The sequence below is a fragment of the Colius striatus genome, chromosome Z, assembly GCF_028858725.1.
Source record: "Colius striatus isolate bColStr4 chromosome Z, bColStr4.1.hap1, whole genome shotgun sequence".
NCBI lineage: Eukaryota > Metazoa > Chordata > Aves > Coliiformes > Coliidae > Colius > Colius striatus.
In genome coordinates this window covers 21,624,123-21,645,359 of record NC_084790.1, presented here as the reverse complement: position 1 = coordinate 21,645,359, position 21,237 = coordinate 21,624,123, and the positions used below count along the sequence as shown (strand labels likewise).

At 45.0% G+C, this 21,237-nt stretch overlaps 2 protein-coding genes across 5 annotated transcripts; one reads left to right on the top strand and one right to left on the bottom strand.

Annotated features, from left to right (window-relative positions):
- Positions 1 to 1,890: 1,890 nt before the first annotated feature.
- DNAJA1 (DnaJ heat shock protein family (Hsp40) member A1) lies at positions 1,891 to 9,751 on the bottom strand. The gene is made up of 8 exons (XM_062018492.1): positions 9,483 to 9,751; positions 9,118 to 9,295; positions 8,150 to 8,254; positions 7,820 to 8,047; positions 6,301 to 6,415; positions 4,422 to 4,537; positions 3,746 to 3,846; positions 1,891 to 3,123 (listed from the first exon to the last, which is right to left on the bottom strand). Exons 1-8 carry the CDS (start codon positions 9,612 to 9,614, stop codon positions 2,905 to 2,907), a joined length of 1,194 nt encoding a protein of 397 aa, XP_061874476.1. The 5' UTR covers positions 9,615 to 9,751; the 3' UTR covers positions 1,891 to 2,904.
- A 464-nt stretch (positions 9,752 to 10,215) lies between these two features.
- On the top strand, positions 10,216 to 20,768 carry APTX (aprataxin). Of its 4 annotated transcripts, none has more exons than XM_062018715.1 (8): positions 10,216 to 10,302; positions 11,134 to 11,270; positions 12,202 to 12,248; positions 14,491 to 14,820; positions 16,319 to 16,378; positions 19,068 to 19,294; positions 20,022 to 20,125; positions 20,391 to 20,768. In XM_062018715.1, the coding sequence occupies exons 2-8, from the start codon at positions 11,141 to 11,143 to the stop codon at positions 20,543 to 20,545; spliced, it is 1,053 nt and encodes a 350-aa protein (XP_061874699.1). In that variant the 5' UTR covers positions 10,216 to 10,302; positions 11,134 to 11,140; the 3' UTR covers positions 20,546 to 20,768. The 4 variants fall into 4 exon arrangements, with proteins under 4 accessions (XP_061874699.1, XP_061874698.1, XP_061874701.1 ...); XM_062018714.1 differs by lacking the exon at positions 10,216 to 10,302 and adding an exon at positions 10,333 to 10,631; XM_062018717.1 differs by lacking the exon at positions 10,216 to 10,302 and adding an exon at positions 12,039 to 12,109 and having other exon boundaries at positions 11,206 to 11,270.
- The last annotated feature ends 469 nt before the right edge of the window (positions 20,769 to 21,237 follow it).

Here is a 21,237-nt window from a genome sequence, read left to right as displayed (position 1 = left end):
TGACACATTTCTGGCTCATGTTCAATTTGTCCAGTAGTGCCTCCAGGTTCTTTCTCTGCCCAGATGCTTTCCATCTGGGTGGACCCTAGCATGCACTGGTGCAGGATGTTGCACTTTCACCTTGTTAAAGTTGATGAGGTTCCTGTCAGCCCATCCAGTTCGCTCCGGATGGCAGAACAACTCTCTTGTATCAGCTGCTTAGAACCCTGAAATTCTATATGCAGAAGCAAAAAAGTGGGAGCAGGCCCTTAAATGAGTCTGCAGTGGGTGTTCTCAGTTTGACAGCAAAGCTGTGACATATTGGAGCTGCTAGATTTTGGGGAGGGGGAGGAAAACCCCAAGTCCTATATGCCTGGCGCACAGTGGAACAAGTAATTGTAATAGATTATACTATAAGCTTGATATGAATTTGGAGGTGTTGAAACACAGCTCAGGTGATGGTAGGTTGGATTCCTATGCAGGTTGTTATGGAAGAAACTATTTTTTGCTATTGCATCCTCAGTTGCTACAGCTATCCATTCGGTTCATTCCCCAAAATGGGAAATTGTATCCCACATAGAGCAATAAGAAATCAGAAAAACTTGGTCTTATTTCATTTTTCAGTGGCACAGAATATGTTTTGCTGCTAGCTGCACTGCAAAGCCTGGAAGGCTCAATATCCTGCTTGAAGCTGTTAAGGCCTGGGCCCTCCTCCTTGCTTGCTCTTTTATTTGCTAGTGCCTTTTGTTGAAGATTTCCTCTGCTGCTGCTGCCACAATGTTTCTTTGGGACACAGTTGTTAGTCACTTGCTAGCTTCTTTCAAAGCAGAATGCTGCTCTGCAAAGGCTTCTGGCCAGCCACTTGCTGGGAAGCAGGCCACCGAGGCCTGATCATCTACACTAGTGGTGTTGTCATCAAGCATGAAGCAGAATTGGCCACCATGGCCTTAAGAGTAAGGCAAAAGCATACACGTTATCTCAGCAGTGCTAATGTAGCTATGGGTGTGGTAAAATGAAAACTGAGGTGCTCCAGGGGGAAAAAAAAGAAGTATAGAATGTTTGAGGTTTTTATATATATATATATATATATATACACACACACACACACATTCCTTACTCATCTGAAGCAAAATACTGCCCTCTTGTCTTCCTCCAGGCACCAGCCGGAGCTCAGCTTGTCCAAGTTGTTCTGATCCAGCAGTTAAGGAAAAAGTGAAACACAGGTGCTTGCTTAACTGAAAACAAGCACTGTGTTTCAACAGTTTAGTCTCAAGATCCATGTGCAGCAACCTCAGCCCTTGCCAGGGGTATTAGTACTTTCTGCTTCTCCCCTTGACTCAGCTGAACACTCATGTTGCTGGTAAAGGTACCTGCTGCTCATTGTCATACAGCTCATGGGTGAGCTCATCCAAGGAGAACTTGGAACTGTGCCTATTGAGTTTTACCCCTGCTGAGACAATGAAAAGAACACCTAAGCTAAACATGCAGTGGGTCACTGTTCTCAAGGTAGCTGAAGGGGAATATCTGAAGTACAAAACCCATGGTACCAGCTGCCTTTGAAAATGAAATCCACAACACTGACATGAGCTAGAGATGTTTTCCAAAACTAAGCTTCCAGATACTCGAGTTACCACACAGGAACTGTCACGTAACATTTATTTCCAGGAAGAAAACCCAAATTCTCAGTGTGACACTTTCGCTTCTAAGCAGTATGAAAAGCACAAGCCCTGTCCCAGGCAGATGGTAGAAGAAGACTAAACTACCACATTAGAGGTTAAATCTGGACCCGCCTTCTCAGCATATTTTCTGGAAGAAGCTTTTTGCTAAGATTTTTCTGCTAATAGCTGTCAAAAAAGAAGGAGCTGGTGTCTTTAAGCCAACAGCTGGTCTGAGAAAAGAGGCAATGAACAATTTTGTAATTATATTGGAAATGCTTCATCTACAATAATCAGAACATTCACACAGAACTTTCAAGAGTCAGCTTAAAATAACGCACACAATACATTGATTTCAGAACATCCTGGCTGCAGCACTTGGTTGCAATTTTCTCTCCTCTGCAGGTTCACATGTGCCCAACAACACGGCTGGTACTGCTTTCCATGACACACCACTGAGGGGCAACTGATCTCAGACATTAATGTGTGAGTCAAGCTTCACATGCCAGATTCTAAACCACAAGTGTGGAGGTATTTTACACATGGTAGCCAATGAAGCTCCTGCAGCAGCCCTACACAATGCTAGTTCTGCAGGAAGGACAGTGGAGGACAGCAGCCATGCAGTATTCAGCTTCACATCTAGCTCCAGGGTCAGGAAAAAGCTGGCAGAGCAAGGTACAATCTAACCTTGGCATGCGGCAGCTTCAGAGAGCTTGTGCATCACATGGCTTGAGCAGGCCTATTAAGATTGACCACAGCCTCCTCAGATCCATGTGTTATGTGGTTGCACTAGGTGCAGCCCCTATTTAACGAACAGCAGTACAAGCCCAAAACATTAACATGTTATCCTAACTGGTACAAAAGCTAACTATATCTTACCATGAACTATAAGTACTTGTGCATACTTTATAACAGAGTATAAGGTCTAGAATGCCTATGAAAGACCACCACACAATCTTAGTTTAAGCCTGGGCAATTGCACACATACAACGCTTAGAATAAAAAAATCAAGCAGGTATAAGGGAGTTTTTGTGACCAAGAGGCAGGGGTTGAAGTACAATCAACTTCATTTGAGCTTGCATCCTGGAGCTCTATATAAATTGCAAAGACAGTTTAATTGCTGAAGTTTATTTTTTTTTTTTATGCTTTTAGAAACAACTATGGCTGGATAGAACAACAAATAGCAAAAGTGAAGGTCCACTGCTTGTTGCTCCTTCACTTATCCCCTAATGCATACAAAACAAACAACACAAGTTATTCACTGGCCCATTTATGAAGTCTGGCATTGAACACCACCTCTAGGGTGATGCTCATCATCTTCATAGACTTCTCCATTATAGTGGTGTTTTCTTTTTTGGCATGGATCAAAGTCCACTAAATCCACTTGCTCCATTTCCTCAGTTTCTTCTATTTCCTGCCGTGTAGGTAGCAGTTTTTCAAGTAAAGACAGCTTATCTGAGGAGAGGAAGCCATTCTCTGGGAAGTTCACCTGAAACCATCAAGAACTGGCGTTAATCAAGCCTCTCCAAACTGGCTTTTTTCCACTCCACTAGAAGTCAAATATCTGCCAAAGTCAGCTCTACCATCACAAATTAATTAAACCCAGTGCTTAAAAAAAAAAAAAACAAAACTAAGTCACAAGGCTCTTTTTAATGCCTGCATGAAGGTAGTTTCTAACTTCTGGCAACTTTAAAACCATAGAAGAGAAGAGAAAGCCTGCTGCATCAGCTCCCAAGCTTTAGCTTCTCTCCAGAGAAGCATTAGCATTTTCCAGCCTACTCCTTTGCTACTGCACATGGGAAGCTATTAATCCCATCCTTCCCACAGGATGACAGAAACCAAAGAATGTGCCAAGAGAACGGAAGTTCATGAGGTGTCCAAAGAAATTCTTCTGCTACATAACATACTTCCAGCACAGAGTGTTTTCTTTTCTCTTCAGAGCTGTAATTCTGTTTGGTGGATCACATGTTCCCACCATTATCAAAAACACATACTAAATCAGGACATCTGATTATCAGTATCTCTTCTTAATTGAGGTAATGGTTAGAGGCGAAGTTTTGGATGGACATTCAGCACTGGACTACGCCACAGAAACATGCTGATCCACTTACCCTGAATTCTATGACCAGTCGTCCTTTTTCATATGGCCTGCGATAAATCGGCATCCCTTCGTTCAACACGCACTTAATATCCCCATGTTTAACAACCTGGCCTAAAAAGCAGAACATGATAAACCACAAACAAAACACACAAAAAACCCCTCCAAAGCAGCGATCCATGCAGCCAACAGAAGCAACTTTAGTTTTAACCTCCTTCAGCGTTTAGATAACTCTCTACATTGTTGTTAAGACAACTACACCGATACATAGTACTCTAATACGACTTGCTGCCTGTTAACTTCTGAGTAGGAAATCAGGTTGACATCAACGTTACATCTTTGCAACCTTGTTATGCTTCCCAAAGGAAGCATACTTACAAATTTATTAAGTGCTCCATCAGTTCCAAGGCTGAAAAAGCGGTTTTCAAGAGAACCACGGCCTACAATTCTCATGAGGTATCCTCACGATACAAGTATGTCCATGAGGTAAGATCTGTTACTACATCACGCAAAGAGAAAGTTACTGCTGACTGCTACAAAAAAATAATCCCTTTTTGTTTAAAGATTTGCCCCACAAAGACTAGGGAAACTGAGTAACAGTGCACATCCCTTATGCATCAAGACTGGATATTTCTGTTCTTTTACATTCGCAGCTTACATTCACTATACGCCTGGACTTCTACACTTACCAGGATGGGAGGTAATAATAATGGTTCTGTTATCCAACATGGTGATTGGCTTTTGAAAGCCGCACAGTGCTTCAACCAGCTGAATATCCATAGACAGAAGAAGGTCTTCATCTCGTCTAAGGCAGAACCAGTCAAAAAACAGTCAGAGAGGGAGATGCAGTAAAAGGATCACAAACTTCAGTATTCACCTTGGCAAGGACAATAAAGCTGTAGTTTTATCAGAAGCTCAGGCAATGAAATAACTGTAATGGGGACAATCTCTTCCTTATGTGGATTAATATTGTATCAGTTTTAACACTACTGTTACAGTCTCTTTCCGAATATCTGGAACCAGGGAAGTTTGAACAGGTGATGTCCACTCCAGGCTATGGTGAAAGTACCTTCTAAAAACCGCCCAGAAGTTATTTGGAAGAGATGACATAATTCTTTTATAATTGCCTATTGTGACTCCAGCATGCCAAGAGCTAGTGATGTCTGCATGCACTGCAAGTTCAAAGGATACAAAGTCCTCCACACTATTCAAACAACTTTATTATTTCACTCACCCTGTTTTAAAAGGTCTTTGGAAGGAGACTTGCCTGAAAAGTTAATTTTAGACTCTCCTGTAGTAGAGTCTAAAATTCCACATTCCACTTGTCCCAGAGCAGCACAGGCTCAGCATAACCCCGTAACACCAGTAATACCAAGGACTATCTAAGGACACTAGAACTGAAAACAGTGGGCAAAACTATGGACAAAAATAAGCCAGAGTTGTGACTTCAAGTCTCATGTAACGATGCCAACTGTTTGGCCAAGATTGTTCCTTTGGCACAGCCTAATCAGTATCTGGTTTCACTGCAAGTTAAGAAAAATCAGCTGAGTAAGCTTATCCAAAGCAAACAGAATTGACTCTTAACCTGTAATCTCAGTGTTCTTTGGCATGGAGTTCTGGCACAAACTTCCAGAGCTCAGCACCACACAGGACAGTCAGGCAGACCAGCTGCAGGCTTCCCAAGAACCTTGGACTTACTGTTCCTATTTACAAGTAGAATGTCAGTGGCTGGTGTTGGAGACAAGTTTTTCCCTAAATCCAAATTCCCTTGTTATTGAACAGAAGCAGAGAGACATGAAGTGCAACCATTTCTGCAACATGATCAGTGCTCCTTTTAATTGCATCAAAATGTACTGGACATTCCACAAAGAACAATTTGAGACAAGCTGGCTTGCAACATCAAGCAGTACAGTCCAGTAACATGAAATACTTGAGTCGTGGTCAATGCTTCTTTAGTCACTTTTTGCTTTTGCAAGAAAGAATATACAGGACTGATTACCTTGGCGCTATGCACTCAGGCAGGACATGAAGTGTGGGAAACTACCTTTGGTCAGAAGAGTACACGCTATAATCAGTAGGTTTGTCACAAGTAAGATCCTTCAGCAAATATGAACACGCTGGAAGTTCTTTGTGCCTTGAAGCCAAGTGCACAACAAACAGCTGGGTACACTAAATGGTGATGTTCTGAGGTAAATAATGGAACGCTATCCCAGAAAGAGGCAGGGAATGAACACAGATACTCACATCTATTAAACAAAATCTCAGTATTTTAAGAGCCCTTAGAATTAAAGGCTTGTAAACTCTTTTAATAACTGCTTTGTTTGCCTTCCCTATGCTTCCAATGCCAAAGCTGGCATATAGATATCTTGTGATATTGCATCACAAGTGGCTGTGACTAGTTGTACCCGGATTCTTGCATCTTTGGCAGCCCCAACAAGCTCACAGATGACTTCTAGCTACATGATCCCATATACTGATACTTCCACTTGATAAAAGATGAGTGGTAATCAAGGAAGCATATGGACAGGCATCTCAGGAATTAACACAAAATACTTCCAGGGGTTTTACCTGGTAAATACAGAGTGGTCTTTTTGATCCAAGACAATAATAATATCCCCCGGTTCTAGTCCTGGCTCTTGGTCTCCTTCACCATGGAATGTTATTTTCTGACCATCCTTCATTCCTATTGCAGAAAACAAACATTTTTAATCTTTAAGTGAAAAGCAGAAGCAATAAACATTTTTTATAGGCACAAGCTGGTCCAGGAGATCTCTGGATCTTTCCATTATAGAACCAGGAACTTCTTGAAGCATTTCTTATTTCTTTTTTAATCCATTTCCATGCTCAAGAGATTTTAGTACTGCCAACCTGAACTATGTCTCAAGATCATTAAGTTCAATTGCAGTTCAAAACAGCCACCTGCCAAGATAAAAGTCCTTCAGGGAAACATACAACCAACGGTTATTATATGCACAAGTACTAAAAAGAAAACAGAATTGCTTCATGCAAAATACATGCTGATAACAAGTGACCTATTGGCTTCTTCAGCTTTATAAACTTATTTGGCAGAGCTACTTAGGAAACACAATCTTGGTGCCTGCTGAGTGCAAGCTGCACTCCCCCTAGAACTGTAATCGTCACACAAGAAGCCCGTTTCACCCACACAAGAGTCTCTATAACGTGAATTTGAGCTGCCTCTTTCTGTAACGAAGGGAAAAGAATCTCTTCACGGTGATTTCACTATTTAAAATGTCAGTAACACATCCCTACTAGCCCTCACATTTAGTGTTACTGTAGAGTTTTCCCTCTTAATAACAAATCCAGGGATTGCGTAAGGTGTGCTTACACATACAACAGCTGTAGGTGATAATCAGCCGCAAGTCTGTAAAAGCCATGTGCTTGTCAGCCTGCTCTATCTTACAAGCTGCACTACTCCAGAGACTTCTCCCACCAGCTTTTGAGGAGGCAGCCTCCTCGACAGCAACACATTTGTCACTCAGCACTGTCACATTCTACCATTGCTGCAAGGGCTTGTGTATCAAGTTGCATTTTGCCAGGCAGAGTACCTGCACTGAGCAGCACTGTCAGGGTGGCTGCCAACACAGCTCTAAGCATGGGAGGCTTAGCACTGTCTCTGCACCCTGTTACTATAGCAGACCTGGTTCCCCTTCACACTGAAACACAGTAGAAGTGATCGGAGTCTGCAGGTTTTCCCTTCAGGCAGGGAAAGACAGTGGGCAAGCTCAGCCAATAAGGCATCGATTCCAGTTTCATCAGCCTAGCTACCTTATCAAGACTTGTGCTCAATGTTGCTCAAGAATAATTCACTGATACGTAACACTTCAAGTTTCAGAATCTACTCTCAGTTATGGCTGCAGGTATTAGATACAAACACAGAAGTACTAAATCCTCTCTAAAAACAAGTCTCCTAATTTTTTAAAGGCAGCAACAGGCAACTTTAGGCCAGACATACTCAGCAGTGTACTCACCAAATCAACACTGTGCATTGCCTAAATCTTCTGTTCCGGTGCTGAAAAGTCAGTCAGTACACCTAACTACAGTACTTCACCTCAGTGTTACACCTCACCTTTGTCAATGTGAACTTCAAGGATCTTCTTCTCCCTCACAATCTTGCGGCCTGTGCAGCTCTTACAGCGGTCCTTGGGGCTGATGCGCTCCCCATGCCCCTGGCACTCCATGCACACCGACTGGATTTGCTGCACCATTCCTGGGCCAATCTGGTGGATTCTGATCTGCATGCCCGTGCCTCTGCAGTTAGGACAGCACTCCACAGCACCTTTCTTACCACCACGGCCTAAGCAGAATGAAAATTGGAGATGAGTGGTTATGTGCTGCCAGAAAAAGGAACCTGAAAGCTTCAGAAGCAAACTGTGTTAGTTTCAGTTGTGATAGTTACCTTCACATTTGTCACAGATAACATTTTTCTGCAGTGCAAGTTTCCTTGTGGCACCATTGTACATATCTTCTAAACTTACTGACAACTGATGGACCACATTTTTGCCTGTAAAAGAAAAAGGACATTTACTTGAGTTTGAAAGCTTGGTCTCTCAGTAACAGCAAACTTCCCATGTCATTATGTTCAAGTGACGTTAAAGCAAGTCTATAAGCTGTAACATCTTGTTTTAAAACAACTTTACACAGAATCTTAGACCTTTAAGCATTATAATGGAGAACTTTTGTTTTAACAAAGCAACTGATCTCCTATGAGGAAGTGGAAGACATGCTGTCTGGAGTCAAGTCACTTTCTTCCTCACACCAGGGGACTTTCTGGAAACTGAAGTGAGTAATTAAACCTTTACATACAGGAATTAATTAGAACTTCAGCTACTGCAGGTTTGATTTTGTAAAGGACATTAAGTTCTGGCTTACATGGAATACTTTGATACATACACTGAAACATTTTGATGGAAACTCTTTCTTCTTCCCTCAGTCACCACATCTGCACTAAGAACCTGAGGGGGTCAACTAACTCTAAAGTCTTTCCCAGTATGATTAATCTGGAGTTATAACTGACGAACAGCTTTAACTTGATTCCAATTAGCAGCACAGGAAAACAAAAAGGTTTCAAAAACTGAGTTTGATTTCACTATCTTATTTACATACAGTTACAAGAGACTAAACTAGCACTGCACAAACCACATGTCCTCCCCCTGCTCCTTCCAGATATTAAGGGCTAGGGATGCTGGGGGGTATTTTTTTTTTCTTCCCCCCCGCCCTCCAGTACCAAAAATCAGCGCTGTAACTTCATCTTAGCGCTATTTTAAATCTTACATCTCATAGCAATCTCCTTACGAGACTCTAACCCCATCTGCCACCGAAATCGCGCTCTAAAGTCTGGGAAAGCGGCTGACGATAGCACATTACCTCGCCTCTCCCTCTGCATCCTCCCACCGCCGCCAAAGAACATATCGAATATGTCCATGGGTGACCCGAAACCGCCACCGGAGCCACCTTCTTTGATAGCCTGCTCGCCTCCTTTGTCATAGAGGTCTCTCTTCTTCGGGTCCGACAGTACTTCGTAAGCTTGGGAAATCTGCTTAAACTGCGAGAGACGTAAATCGTGCCTCAGACGCCCGAGCCCTGAAACCCCGAGTGGCACTCGGGCGGGCCCCGCGCCCCCGCGCAGCCTCCCGCGCCCGCGGGCAGCCTCCCGGCCGCGCCCCTGGCCCCTCGCGCCAGCACCCCAGCCAGCAGCCGGCCACGCACCCACAGCCCGTCCCGCCACCCACCTTTTCGCCCTCATTGGGGTTCTTGTCAGGGTGGTACTTGAGCGCTAGCTTTCGGTACGCCTTTTTCAGCTCCTCGGCGGAGGCGTTGGGCTTGACGCCCAGCACATCGTAGTACGTAGTCTCCTTCACCATGGCGGAGGCCGACCCCTGGGCAGCGGCGGGTCCCGCGCTCCGCGCCGGCTCCGCGCCCGGCGCCTATCGCGACCCTTCTGGAAAGTTCCGCGCCGGCCCCGCATCCGGGAGCTTTTGAGCACACTCTGCCCCGCCCCGGAAGCCCTGCCCCCCGCGTGCCCGCCCCCGGGAGCCGGGCGGCCAATGGGAGCGGGAGGCGGGGAGCCGGATGGCCAACAGCCGCCGGCCCCCGAGGCAAGGGCTGGCCCGCCCACGGCCCCTCCCGGCGCGCATGCTCGGGGCGAGGAGCGGCTCCCGGCGTGCCCCGCGCGGCGGCCGGCAGGGCGGCGTGTGCGGCCGCGAGGCGGGAGCGGCAGGTGCCTCGCGCGTGCCCAGGGCAGGGCCTGCGCCTTCCCCTCGGCGCCGCCGCTCCCGGCGGGGAGGCGCTGAGCCGTGCCGAGCGGGCCCTCTGCGGCGCACCGCCTGCCGCCCTCCTGGCCCCACTTGCGCGCCGGGCCTGGCCTCGCTGCCGGCCCGGCTCGCCGCCCTGCCTCGGCCCCGGGCCGGCCCGCCCCGCGGCGCCTGCGCTCAGGCCGGCCCGGCGCTCAGGGCGCCTGCGCGGGGCCGCGCGCCGCCGCCTGGTGACGCGGGAGCGGCGCCGCGGCAGCCGATTGGCTGGGGCGGGCGCGGCGCCAGAGCGCTGAGCGCGGTAAGGCCGGGGCCCGCGTTGCTATGGGCGCGGGCGGGCGGCGGCGCCGCGGTGCTCCCGGCCGGGCGTGGCGGCCCTCGCCAGAGCTGCCGAGCTCCGTGGGTAAAGGCGTGGCTGAGGCGAACGGCAGCGGGGCCTGGCCCCGGCTTGCGGTCGAGCGGTAGAGGCAGCCGCGTGGGCCTGAACGCTCGCCGCGTGCCCGTGAGAATGTGACGGCGCTGGCGTCGCGCTGGCGGCGGAGGGATAAGGTCACTGCAGAACTGGGAGAAGCAGCTGCTTAGTGCCAGGCAGCAGGCGGCGGGAAGGATGCGGCATCTTTGCCGTCCTGGGTAAAAATTTGTGTAAAGTTGAGGGTCTGGTTTCATAGCATGATCCGTCTGCAAACAGTTGCTGGGCGAAGCTGTCTTTCTCTCGTGCCCTCTCAGTCTTCAGTCGATTCCTTTCTTTGGTTTGTGAGTAAATCTGTCAGATCAACCCTAATTCAGGGCGAAACAAGTAACTTTTTGTGTGGGTACCCTTTTCTGTCAGATGATGACCCAACTGATCTCCTGTCTGATCAGTGATCAGTGAGGATGTGTAGTGATGTAGAAGGAAAGAAAATATAGTTGCCCTATGCACACAGCTTTCTTTTAGATTGTATGAGAGTTAATGCTGTGCTGTGCCTTGAATTTCAGAAGCAGTGTGCACCTAGTTAGCAGAAGTTACTCAGCTACTGAGTACACCTCAATATGGCTGGCAGTATAATCTGTGGACCTTGTTCCACAGGAATGTGACCCATCAGGAAGCTGCATGTTAGTAACATTCTGTCATTCTGTTTGTTTTGCTCTCTAGCACAGTGATGCGTGTGTGCTGGCTTGTGGGGGAAGAGAGATGCGGTCAACGAGTGGAGCTGCCCCACTTGGAAGTGGTGGTAATTGGACGTGGCCCAGAGACTGGAATAACGGATAAGAAGTGTTCACGGCAGCAAAGTGAGATTAAGCTCAGATACCACTTTCTGCATGCAACAGCAACCAAACTTGTGAAGAGTGTCAGATACAAGTACAGTACTTGTATTTATCAACAAATGTCGTTCTTCTGTTTGGCTAAATTATGACAAAGCTAACAGACAATGTTTTGGTCTAATTCCTAGGCCTGCTTTGAGTAGGGTCTCAAGGGGAAAACCACAGTTTTTCTTTGAAATCTAAACAGGCTTTCCATAGGCTTGCTTCTTCTGTCACTGACTTAGAGTCTCCTTTGTCTGTGTGGTCCATAGTGTTGCCTGCTTCTTAAAGTCTTCAGGCATTTTTATAAGCACTTCTGAAGATCTCTGGGTCCTGAAAAATCAGAGGAGACATCTAATAACAAGAAAGTCACCCTTATAAACACAGGCATGGAACCTTAGCATGAGTGCCTGCAGTCATATACCGCTGCTTGGTGACTTGCTTCAAGTAGTGCTTCATCTCCCTGTCTTCCACTAATTGTTTTTAATTATGGCTTGTTATTTTATAGATGCACTGAAAGAGTTTATAGAAATACCTGTAATCTATAAAGTACTCCCCTTTACATCTTCCCTGTCTTATCTTCCTTCTCTCTGGACACAGTTCCATTCTGTGCGTGTTCTCACATATAGCTGGTGACAATAGCAATAATGTTTAGATGACTTCAACACATTTCACCTTCATTTTGAAGTAATTTTGCTGATCCATGACATGAATTACTTGGGTGTGACTCTGTATGGGCTGGTTCTGTTTTCACAGGATGAAGCAGAGGTATTCTGTCTGTATTTCACATCGGTCGGCTTCAGAAGGCAGCATGTCTTCAAGCACAGGCGTGTTTTCTGCAATAGGTGGTTCAGCCAAGTTCTGACTTTTTGATTTACACTATTTTGTGACACTTTCTTCTTTCTTTGTCTCTTTCCAGTTCAGTTAAAAGCAGACTGTAACAAAGGGTATGTCACAGTTAAGCAGGTATGTTTTTACAGTACAGTATTTCAGATGCTCACTGATATGGTTATTGTACTTAAAACTTGACAAATGCTGCAGGTAATGATTCTGATCACTGGGTCTGAAGGCTGTTTTATGACCAAGGAGAGCACAGCAAGTGGTCCTCAGAAGGAATCTGTTTGGGTTTTTTTTTCAGTACCTCAGTGGAAAGGCTGCACTATTCCTTCCAGATATGCACCAACCTCAGACTTGCAGCATCAGGGAACACTGCTGTGAATCTTCAGTGTGTTCTTTCAGGCATGACATGTGGAGATTTTGGGGTTTTCTTTTTCTAAACTTGCTGATCTGTCTTCTGAGCATTAACCCTCTAAAGCTGAGGCAGCCTTTCATTAAGGTCAAATAGGTTCTTGTATTAATGGCACTGGATAGTTGCAGAAGGTTTTTGTTTTGATGGCTGATAAAGCCAAAGGTGTAATCACCTCTGGGAAGGGATGGGACATGAGACAGCAGTGAAGGCATTCCCATGTTACTGACTGAATAGGTGAATACTTACAAGGACTAATATCCCCAAGATAAGGGAAAATTCCCTGGCTCTGGGTGCTAGGGCATGTAGGTACCCCACAGCATCAGCACGTGGCCAACACATCAATGTGTTCTCCACAGAAGCCAGCCTTGGCCACAATTTGAATACCATGTTACCAGAATCTGAGGGCTGGGAACTTTTGGTGCTAGGAATGTCTCAGGTGCTGGCATTGTTTTTGCTGCCTGCTGGATAGTTGCTTTCCAGGTGATCTGTGTGAGGTCCAGGGTTGCATTGATCAGTGATTTGATAGTGTATTGGCTCCAGGGATGTGAAATGTGCTTGATTTGAGTGAAACTGAAAAATTGTGGGCTGAAGAGGGAGATGCTGGCTGGAGTCAGGCAGTTGCTTCATCGCAGCGAATAGCAAATGATAAGAGGCACAGTAGCACCCTGTGAAGCAGGCAGGTATAGTGACAAAGCTAAGGAGACATTCTGTGACAGCTTTTATCAGTCACAGGGAAGAGCTGTTTCCTGAAGCTTGTTTCCTTCACAAACATGAACCACAGGCATTTTGCTGAAGTCTGAGACTCCTGATTTCCCTAGGGTCACCCTCATGATCAGGCAAAATCCACCTATCAAGCTGTTGCTGAAGGTTGCCTGTACAACTTTCAATTATCAGTTATACCTGGGACAGAGGAAAATGTTTTGCTTTTCAGTCATCAGCTAAATTTAAGATGAATTCTCAGTCTTCAAAACACTATTTTGAGGGGAAAATTTTTGTAGAGTTGTGCAGAGCTGTAAACTGCTGCAGCTGGAACAGAATAAATAACAGAATTGGTTTTGTGAAAGATACAAAATGAAAATAAATGCATTAAAATAGAGATAGGTTGGTATATAGCTTGTAGAAGCTGAGGTGGGCAGAGAGGTTTAGCCTCTCTTGAAGGAACAGGCAAGTGGTGTCACTGTATTTGAACACAATCTCTGGGCTGGAAAAGGGTTATCATGTTAGGCTTGGGAAAGGAAAAAAAGACAGGAGCAAGGAGCTAATCCCTGTGTGTGAGACTTTTCAGGGTTGAGAAAGACTTTTTTTCCTGTTTTTTTATCTTTTTGGTTTGAGGTTTGTTTTTTTTATTTTAGCCCTAAAAGAGGGAGTGTGTTAGCAGTGGGTGCTTGGTGGATCTTGACATCTTTATCTCTTGAAATGAGCCAGTAGAGTGTGCTTATATGTTTGAAGGCAGATATGTTAATGCGACAGCATTTGGAAGAAACAGAAAACAACATATAATAAAAAGGAAAGAATGAGAAAGTAAATAATTTGAAAACAGGAAACTTTCTGTGGATGGTTGGACTGAAATAATTTGTTAAAGCTACTGTTGCTGTTGAGAAAGAATTGTTACTAAGGCTGTTACTATTTTAGCAGTTGCTTGTTAGGTTGTTTATGAGCAAAGTGCAGCATGGATCATGTTGTAACTGTGTATAGCCAGCTGCTATGGAATTGTTGGGTCCCTGTGACACTATGTCTCAGAGACTTCAGTTCTGAGAGCTAAGGCTACAGGAGTGGGCCGCAGAGAGTTTGTGGGGCTTCCCTGATCCTCTAGGGCTGGTCAGTGTGAAGAGAGGGTGCAGTGAATACAAACAACATTTGCTGTCCAGGATAGTGGTATTCCAGGACACAGAACAGTAGTTGGCAATTCCAGATACAAAGTCATGTACTGTTTTTTTTTCCTTTTTCTTCCTACCGAAGATAGGAGTCAACCCGACTAGTGTTGATCTTGTGAATATTGGCAAGGGTAAAGTGGTGAAAATGAAACCAGGCCAAGTTCTGCATATTGTGAATAACCTTTACCCCTACACGGTGCAATTTGCGGAAGAGTCGCGGAGAAATGTTACAGTAACAGCAGGGAAAAGGCAAACTGATAGGCCAGCAGGTGAGGACTCGTGCGAGAACGATGATGTAGAGCTCGTGCCCAGAAAAACAATGAAAATGGAGGTGGTGGATACTCAAGGCAGTTCTGCGAGTCCCAGGCCGGGCAGTACCCACGTATCTGCACACAAAGGAACTTCGAGCAAGAAGGCAAGTGTGTTGGTGTTAGTGCTTGGGCTGTTTCTCCTTGGGTTGTCTCCTCCATCAGTGCTTTGATCTTTTACTTTTGTGGATATTGCTGATAGGGAAGCATCTCAGGTGAACACAGATTCTCAGGGTGGTCAGAGCACATCAGCTGACATGGCTGAGGCAAAGACTCTGCCCCTGACATCACTAAGGCCCTGAGAAAGTTACTGGGGACCCAGTTTAACCTAAGTTTGAGGATGGATGTCTGTGAAGGGGCTTGCTTGTGGCAAGTGAGGATTTAATTTCTGGTTCCTGCTGCAGTTTCTGCTCTAGGGACAGCCCACATGAGCTCAGTTTAGCTGGAGTCACACAAGGATACTGTGCTGGCTCTTGAGACGAAATCTGCTCTGTTACAAATAGAGCAGTAGATGCCTAAAAGCACAGAGAAGGGAACAACCTGACCCTCTTGGTTTTTAATTGCTTTCCATTTTTTCCCTCCTATCTTGGTCATTCTTTATGGTAGAACCATGTTTACATTAATGAGTGCTACCATCCAAAGTCTTTTTAAAGGGAGTTTTTAAGCCCTGCTATCATGGACAAAATAAAAGGCTGCTTGGTGCATCTGAGACTGTAACATTGCAGTTCCTGGAGGAGAAGGAACAGAAATTAAGCCCCTGACAATAAGATCTCAGCCCTGTTCTATGTTGAGTTGATCACTTATTTTGTGTGTGAACTTAGGCTAGCTACACTTCAGAGAGATTTTTGGTAGTATGAGCAGGGAGACAATTCATAGTTATCCTTGTCAGCGGTATCATAGAGCTTGAACATCTTCCTCTATAAGAATACAGTGAAGATCATCCTTGATAGTGCCTGTAAAGTGATCTGAACAGATGAAACATCTGTTTTGAAGAAAGTGGACTTGAGACACTTCCTGTTAGGCATTCAATAATCAAGAGGTACCTGCTAGTGTCTTCTGTACAAGCCAACAACTTGCACAATATGAAACCACATACATCCAAGAGTAGGGCCACACACAGTACAGCCACTTCTTTGTTTTACACAGAGAAGTGTGTGATAGGACAGTTAATGGAGTTCTTTCTCCTTCCTCTGGCTGTTGTGATACATGAAGCAGTGGGTCTTTTAGTAAATTGACCTGTCATCAATAGTAATCAAGGACTGTGCCATAACAAGTGCGTGCAAATTATTAAGTTCAAGCAGATCTAGAGTACCCTGTTGTTGAATGTTCAACATTTGAAAAAAAATAACTTTGAATCTTAACAATATCTTGTTAAAAGCTTTCAAGAATAGAATCTTAACAATATCTTGTTAAAAGCTTTCAAGAATAGCTTTGTGGGAGGCAGTTGAGACAGGTATGTTGGCATTTATAGAAAAGAAATAGTTCGGTGCCGTTTTGATGTTGTTCTACTGTTGTATAATAATGAAAGCACAAAACTGAATGCCTTAAAACATGTAAGTGGGTCCTTAATTCTCTTCTAAGTTATTTCTTTCCTCTGTGCTTTAGGAACACGTAGGACACTGGAGTCAGGGTCTAAAGAGTTCCATGCAAGATCCAAAAATGCAGGTGAGAGCTGTATGTTTGTACTTTACAGTAGTTTCTGTGTACCAAAATTAAATGAGCTTGCTTTCTTCCCTCTACAGTTCACCTCAGTGATCTGATTGACCTGTGGTGTACTGCAAAAGGGATGACTTGTGCTTTGCATCTCTCTCTGTAATAGTAGCATTCATTTGGAAGTCTCTACTGCACAGATATTGCACAATGTTATTATCTCAGTTGTCTTTGAACTCTATCTACACTGCCATCATGTTTGGCCAACAGATTTCAAAACAGTTGTTGGGAGAGCAGACTAGCAGTGCTTTGTTTCCATGGGGAAACTAAATAAAGTGGGGGTGTGGTTTGCAGCTGAGCAAGTAGGGGAAGTTCCTGTTTTCTTTTCATCATAGCTGCTGCTGTGGTGATGCAGTTTCCTGGTTAACTGTTAACTGCAACATCTCTGTGCCAGTGGACTGGATGTGACCGCTGGCTCCTACGCCACCTGGGTTGTTTGTGCCAAGAGGAATTTCCTGGGTGGTTTCTTTTAACCTGCAGATGCTCCAGGTGCAAAATGGTTTTCCTTGAGCTTTTTTTTTTTTCTGCCTGCTGCTTGCTTTAGGGGGAGGTCATCAGGCTGAAGATGCAGAAATGTGACAAATGTCTTTTGTGCCTGCAACATGTACACACTAACTCGGTATCACATTCTGAGGGGGCTTTGAGAGACTCTTCCCTATCTATGTGTAGAACAGGCTTTCATTTCATTTTTAAGTTATGGCAAATATGTAGACAGCTCTGTCTCAAAACCAAGCTTTTTAGCGCAACTCCAAAACAGGGAGAACGCTCTCTGTCGATAGATATTCTACTGTCTGGAAGGTAAGGCCTGAAGCTTTGGTCCACTTCACTTGGGTTTTGGCTGGCTGGCTGCTGCATGGCCATCTTAACCTTAGAGATACGTTTTTCTCTGTGTGCTTCTCAGGAAGTGTTTGTGTTCAGGGGGATGGGTTCCACAGACCCCTGTGATGCTTATTCTTGGAAATCAGTGAATCATTTCAGTTGGAAAAGAACCCTGGAGGTCGGCTGGTCTGAGCACCTGCACTGGGTGTGATTGCCCTGGCCTTTGGCCGTACGACTTGGGATGATCTCCAGGGGCAAAGATCCACCAGCCTCACTGGCCCCTTCAGTTGATGATCACTCTGATGCTGAAAATAATTTCTTTGATATCTCATTAAAAAATCCATGTTTCTTGATTGGTTTAAAAAAAATAATAAATCAAGTGTGAAGTACTGAATAGTGTAGAGTTGTAGGAGAACTCAATGCCCCTTCTGGAAGTGGCAGCAGTTTCAAATGGGTTGTTCTGTGAGGAATGAGACACCTATATTCACTTTTTAAACATGAAGTTTAATCTTCATCCTTTAAGTGGAATTTCATACGGTATGTACCAAGACAGCACTTTCTTGACCGAAGAGATAAGCTGGTTTTAAAGCTGTTCTTTGAATGTTAAGACACAAATAACTGTTTGTGACGCAGTTGTAGCTTTGTTACTTGTGGCGCTGAAATAAATATGCAAGCAGTAGAACTCCTGTCTTTGATTTTTAGTAAAATATTAAATATATATGGCAATATTTCTTCCTTCTGAAGACATTTAGACCATGATCCCATGCCTGTTGGCTGCATGTGCAGATGCTGGTGCATGTATATAAGAATATGCCAATGCCAGTCAGTCTTGCAGCTGAAGGGATCAGTCATCTGATGCGCGTGCTGATGAAATTTTAAATCTTCCTTCCTGTAGAGCAAGTCCAATCAGCTCTGTGTATAAACATAATGAGAATAATTAGCAAAATTGACAAAGACATCATCCATCTCTTACCAATAAATGTGCTGCTGGGAGATCCGAGACGCAGCACGCTCCAGAATCTGACAGGTTTTTATTGCTGGGCAGGCTGTTGCCCCTACTCACCACAAGCTTCATTCCCGTTCTCATCATCATCTGCGTCACATGGTTGCAGAAGGCAAAGCAACATGAAAACAGGGTGAGGAAGGCGTGATGGAAAGGATGGCTTTTCCTTTTTGAGAGTGGCGTTACAAAGTAGCGCATTGGGTTGTGTGAACCGGAATATCTGAGGGCTGCATGTTTGTGTCTTCCTAAGGCCAGTGCAGGTCTGCAGGGCTGTTTATAACATCTGTGAGACTTGTCTTTTACCCTAGAAGTCTACAAGGGACGGAGCAGCCCCATACATTCTTGTGGGCTCCGTGTTGAGCACAGTGATCTGAATTTTGTTTCAGTAGCTGCAAAGCTTGGATGTAGCCTGGTAGAAACAGTTTCCCAGACCTCACTGCTGTTGGAGTCCAGGTGACTTCCAAGAGAGTTCATGTCCCCCTGTGGTAATGGTTGACTTACTGCTATGTAAGAATAGAAAACTTTCTCATTAAGATATATAAAGAGGGATGCTGGAACATCTCTCCATAGCTACCTGGTATATGGTACAGAAGAGGGTGCAAATCTCAGCTCAGCTTAGCTCCAGGAGAAGTCCTCCCCAAAGTGGAATGCTCTTTTTTCCTGGCAGTCCTAGTTGCACTAGCAACACGTATATATGCTTAGGGACTTTGGCAGCCACAACAGGATGTGCAGATGGATAACATCTTGAAGTCTACTAAATAGAGTGCTTATAGGAATATTAAACTTTAAATCAGTAAATAATCTAGCTATTTGTTTTGCAAGGTTTACAAAGATGAAAAGACGGTAGTCATCAAGGATAAATATCCCAAAGCACGTTACCACTGGCTTATCTTGCCATGGGACCCCATTTCAAGCCTGAAATCAGTCACCAGGGACCATCTTGAACTCCTAGAACATATGCACACAGTTGGGCAAAAGGTGATCGAGCAGTGCCCTGCCAGAGAGAGTCTGGACTTCAGGCTGGGTTACCATGCCATCCCCAGCATGAGGTAGGACCTGGAGGAGTCAGCGGGTAGAGACCCGCTTCTTACGGTTGTATGAATTTGGGGCTAAGTCTGTAGTGTCACCTGGCACCTCTGGAGAACAGCCCATCCCCCTGAATGCTGGGGCAGTTTGGTGTCCATGCCCCCTGGGATGCGCCAGTCGGTTTTGCTTGCAGAGGTCTGCATTGCAGCTGTGATGCCCACACAGTCTCATTCCAGACACAGAGCTGATGCTGGTAGCAGCTGAGTGCCAGGGCATCCCAACTCCCAGGGCACCCGTTTTGGGTCAGAGAGTGTGACTCTAAAGCCAGTCCAGTCCAGCCTGATAACTGAGCCAGTGCCTCTGGTATTGCAGTCAGTGTTCCTGGGCTATTCTCCAGGTCGTGAATGAAGCTGTGAGTCACTGATCAAATCCCATTCAGGTACTTGACAAAGTTTAAACCCCCGATTTAATAAAACCACTGTCTGTTTTTATGAAGACTAGCAGGAGAAGTAGGCTGTAGTTTGGGACTGGTGGAATTTGCAGGCTGGTGACCTTGGCTGTTTGAGTGAAACACCTGGTATGAGACAGTGGCTCCAGAGCAGACTGGGCTTCCTCTGTCGCAGGAGGGGCTGTCAGAGATGACCAGGGTGCCTTGTGAGGCTGGCAGTCTGACTGCTCAGTCACTTTTGTATCTGGTGCTGCTGTAAAAGAACTCTGAGCATTAACATTCTCTTTTCATATTTGTCTCAGTCAGCTACATTTGCATGTAATCAGCCAGGATTTTGATTCTCCGGCCCTGAAAACCAAAAAGCACTGGAACTCTTTTACTACAGACTACTTCTTAAACTCACAAGGTAATGGTTAGGAAAAGGTATTTTGTAACACAAAATCCTGCTCATGGGTTCTGCCTTTGAGCTTGTTTATCAAACAATTGAATACAACACAAATTATTTTGTAGTAAATGAAAGGTTTTATGTAATTTCAGATCTGGGGGAATATTTAAATTAGAATGCAGTGATGATGCACTGTGAGTGCAGAGGAGTGTGGAGAGATTCTGCAGTCATGTGTTTCGTGATGCCTCATGATCCCCTCTGGTCTCTGTTGGTTTTTTTTTCACAGATGTGATAGAGATGGTAAGGAGCACAGGAAAAGTGATGGTGAAAGATCATGTCTCTGAACTTCTCAAGCTGCCTCTCAGGTGCAATTGTTGCAAACAACAGCTGTCCACTATCCCACAGTTAAAGGAACATCTCAGGAAACACTGGCCGAAATGATTTTGCAAAAAATAATTTCAGAAACTTGTCTTCAAATAAAGCCTGTCTCCAGGGTAAAACAAGGACCTAGAAACATTGGAGGATATGCATGTCTTTTGTTATCAGGAATGATAAATGTAATGTGGGAAAATGTAGCCTGGGAACAGCGGTATATACTAACTTTGTAATATCTTGGACAAAAAAAAACCAACGTGAAATAAAGTGAGTTTTGAAATGGAAAGTGCATTTGCACCTTTGTTGTGGTTCTGCTGTGCACCAAAATCTGGCCAAAGGACTTTGTTTGCATGAAAGGATTTATTTTAATTCAACAGCTGAGGTGTTGAGCCCAGATTTAGATTCCTACTGCAAAAGGGAGTTAACAAAACAGCAATTTAGAGCTCTTCCTCTGGATATTTTTTCCTATCACTGAAGCTTCTCGAGTGATAATGTTGCAGGGGCTGTTGTGGCCAAAGGCAAAACTGCCACAGGAATGCAGTGAGAAGATCAGGTGTAGTGTGCTCTCCTGTCTGCCACAGTGTGGCTCAGTTCCCTTAGCTATGGGGTGACAGGGTCCTTGCTGCTCAGCCTCCAAGAGGGACAGCCTCTCTCTCTCTCATGTACAAGGATGTATTCCTGAGGGCCAGCCTTGGTCTTCTGCTTTGGTCTTCTCTGCATCCTCAGACACGAGGGCACCCTCAGCGTTTAGCAGCGGG

What these genes read in the sequence shown, in the direction of transcription:
- DNAJA1 (XM_062018492.1), bottom strand. Translation starts at nt 9,614, where the DNA reads ATGGTGAAGGAGACTACGTACTACGATGTGCTGGGCGTCAAGCCCAAC. An exon ending in GATGCAGAGGGAGAGGCGAG is followed by an intron (nt 8,255 to 9,117) that starts GTAATGTGCTAT and finishes TTTCTTTTACAG; the next exon opens with GCAAAAATGTGGTCCATCAG. An exon ending in GACTGGTCATAGAATTCAGG is followed by an intron (nt 3,124 to 3,745) that starts GTAAGTGGATCA and finishes TGATGGTTTCAG; the next exon opens with GTGAACTTCCCAGAGAATGG.
- APTX (XM_062018714.1), top strand. Translation starts at nt 10,609, where the DNA reads ATGCGGCATCTTTGCCGTCCTGG. An exon ending in GGTATGTCACAGTTAAGCAG is followed by an intron (nt 12,249 to 14,490) that starts GTATGTTTTTAC and finishes TTCCTACCGAAG; the next exon opens with ATAGGAGTCAACCCGACTAG. An exon ending in TGCAAGATCCAAAAATGCAG is followed by an intron (nt 16,379 to 19,067) that starts GTGAGAGCTGTA and finishes TTGTTTTGCAAG; the next exon opens with GTTTACAAAGATGAAAAGAC.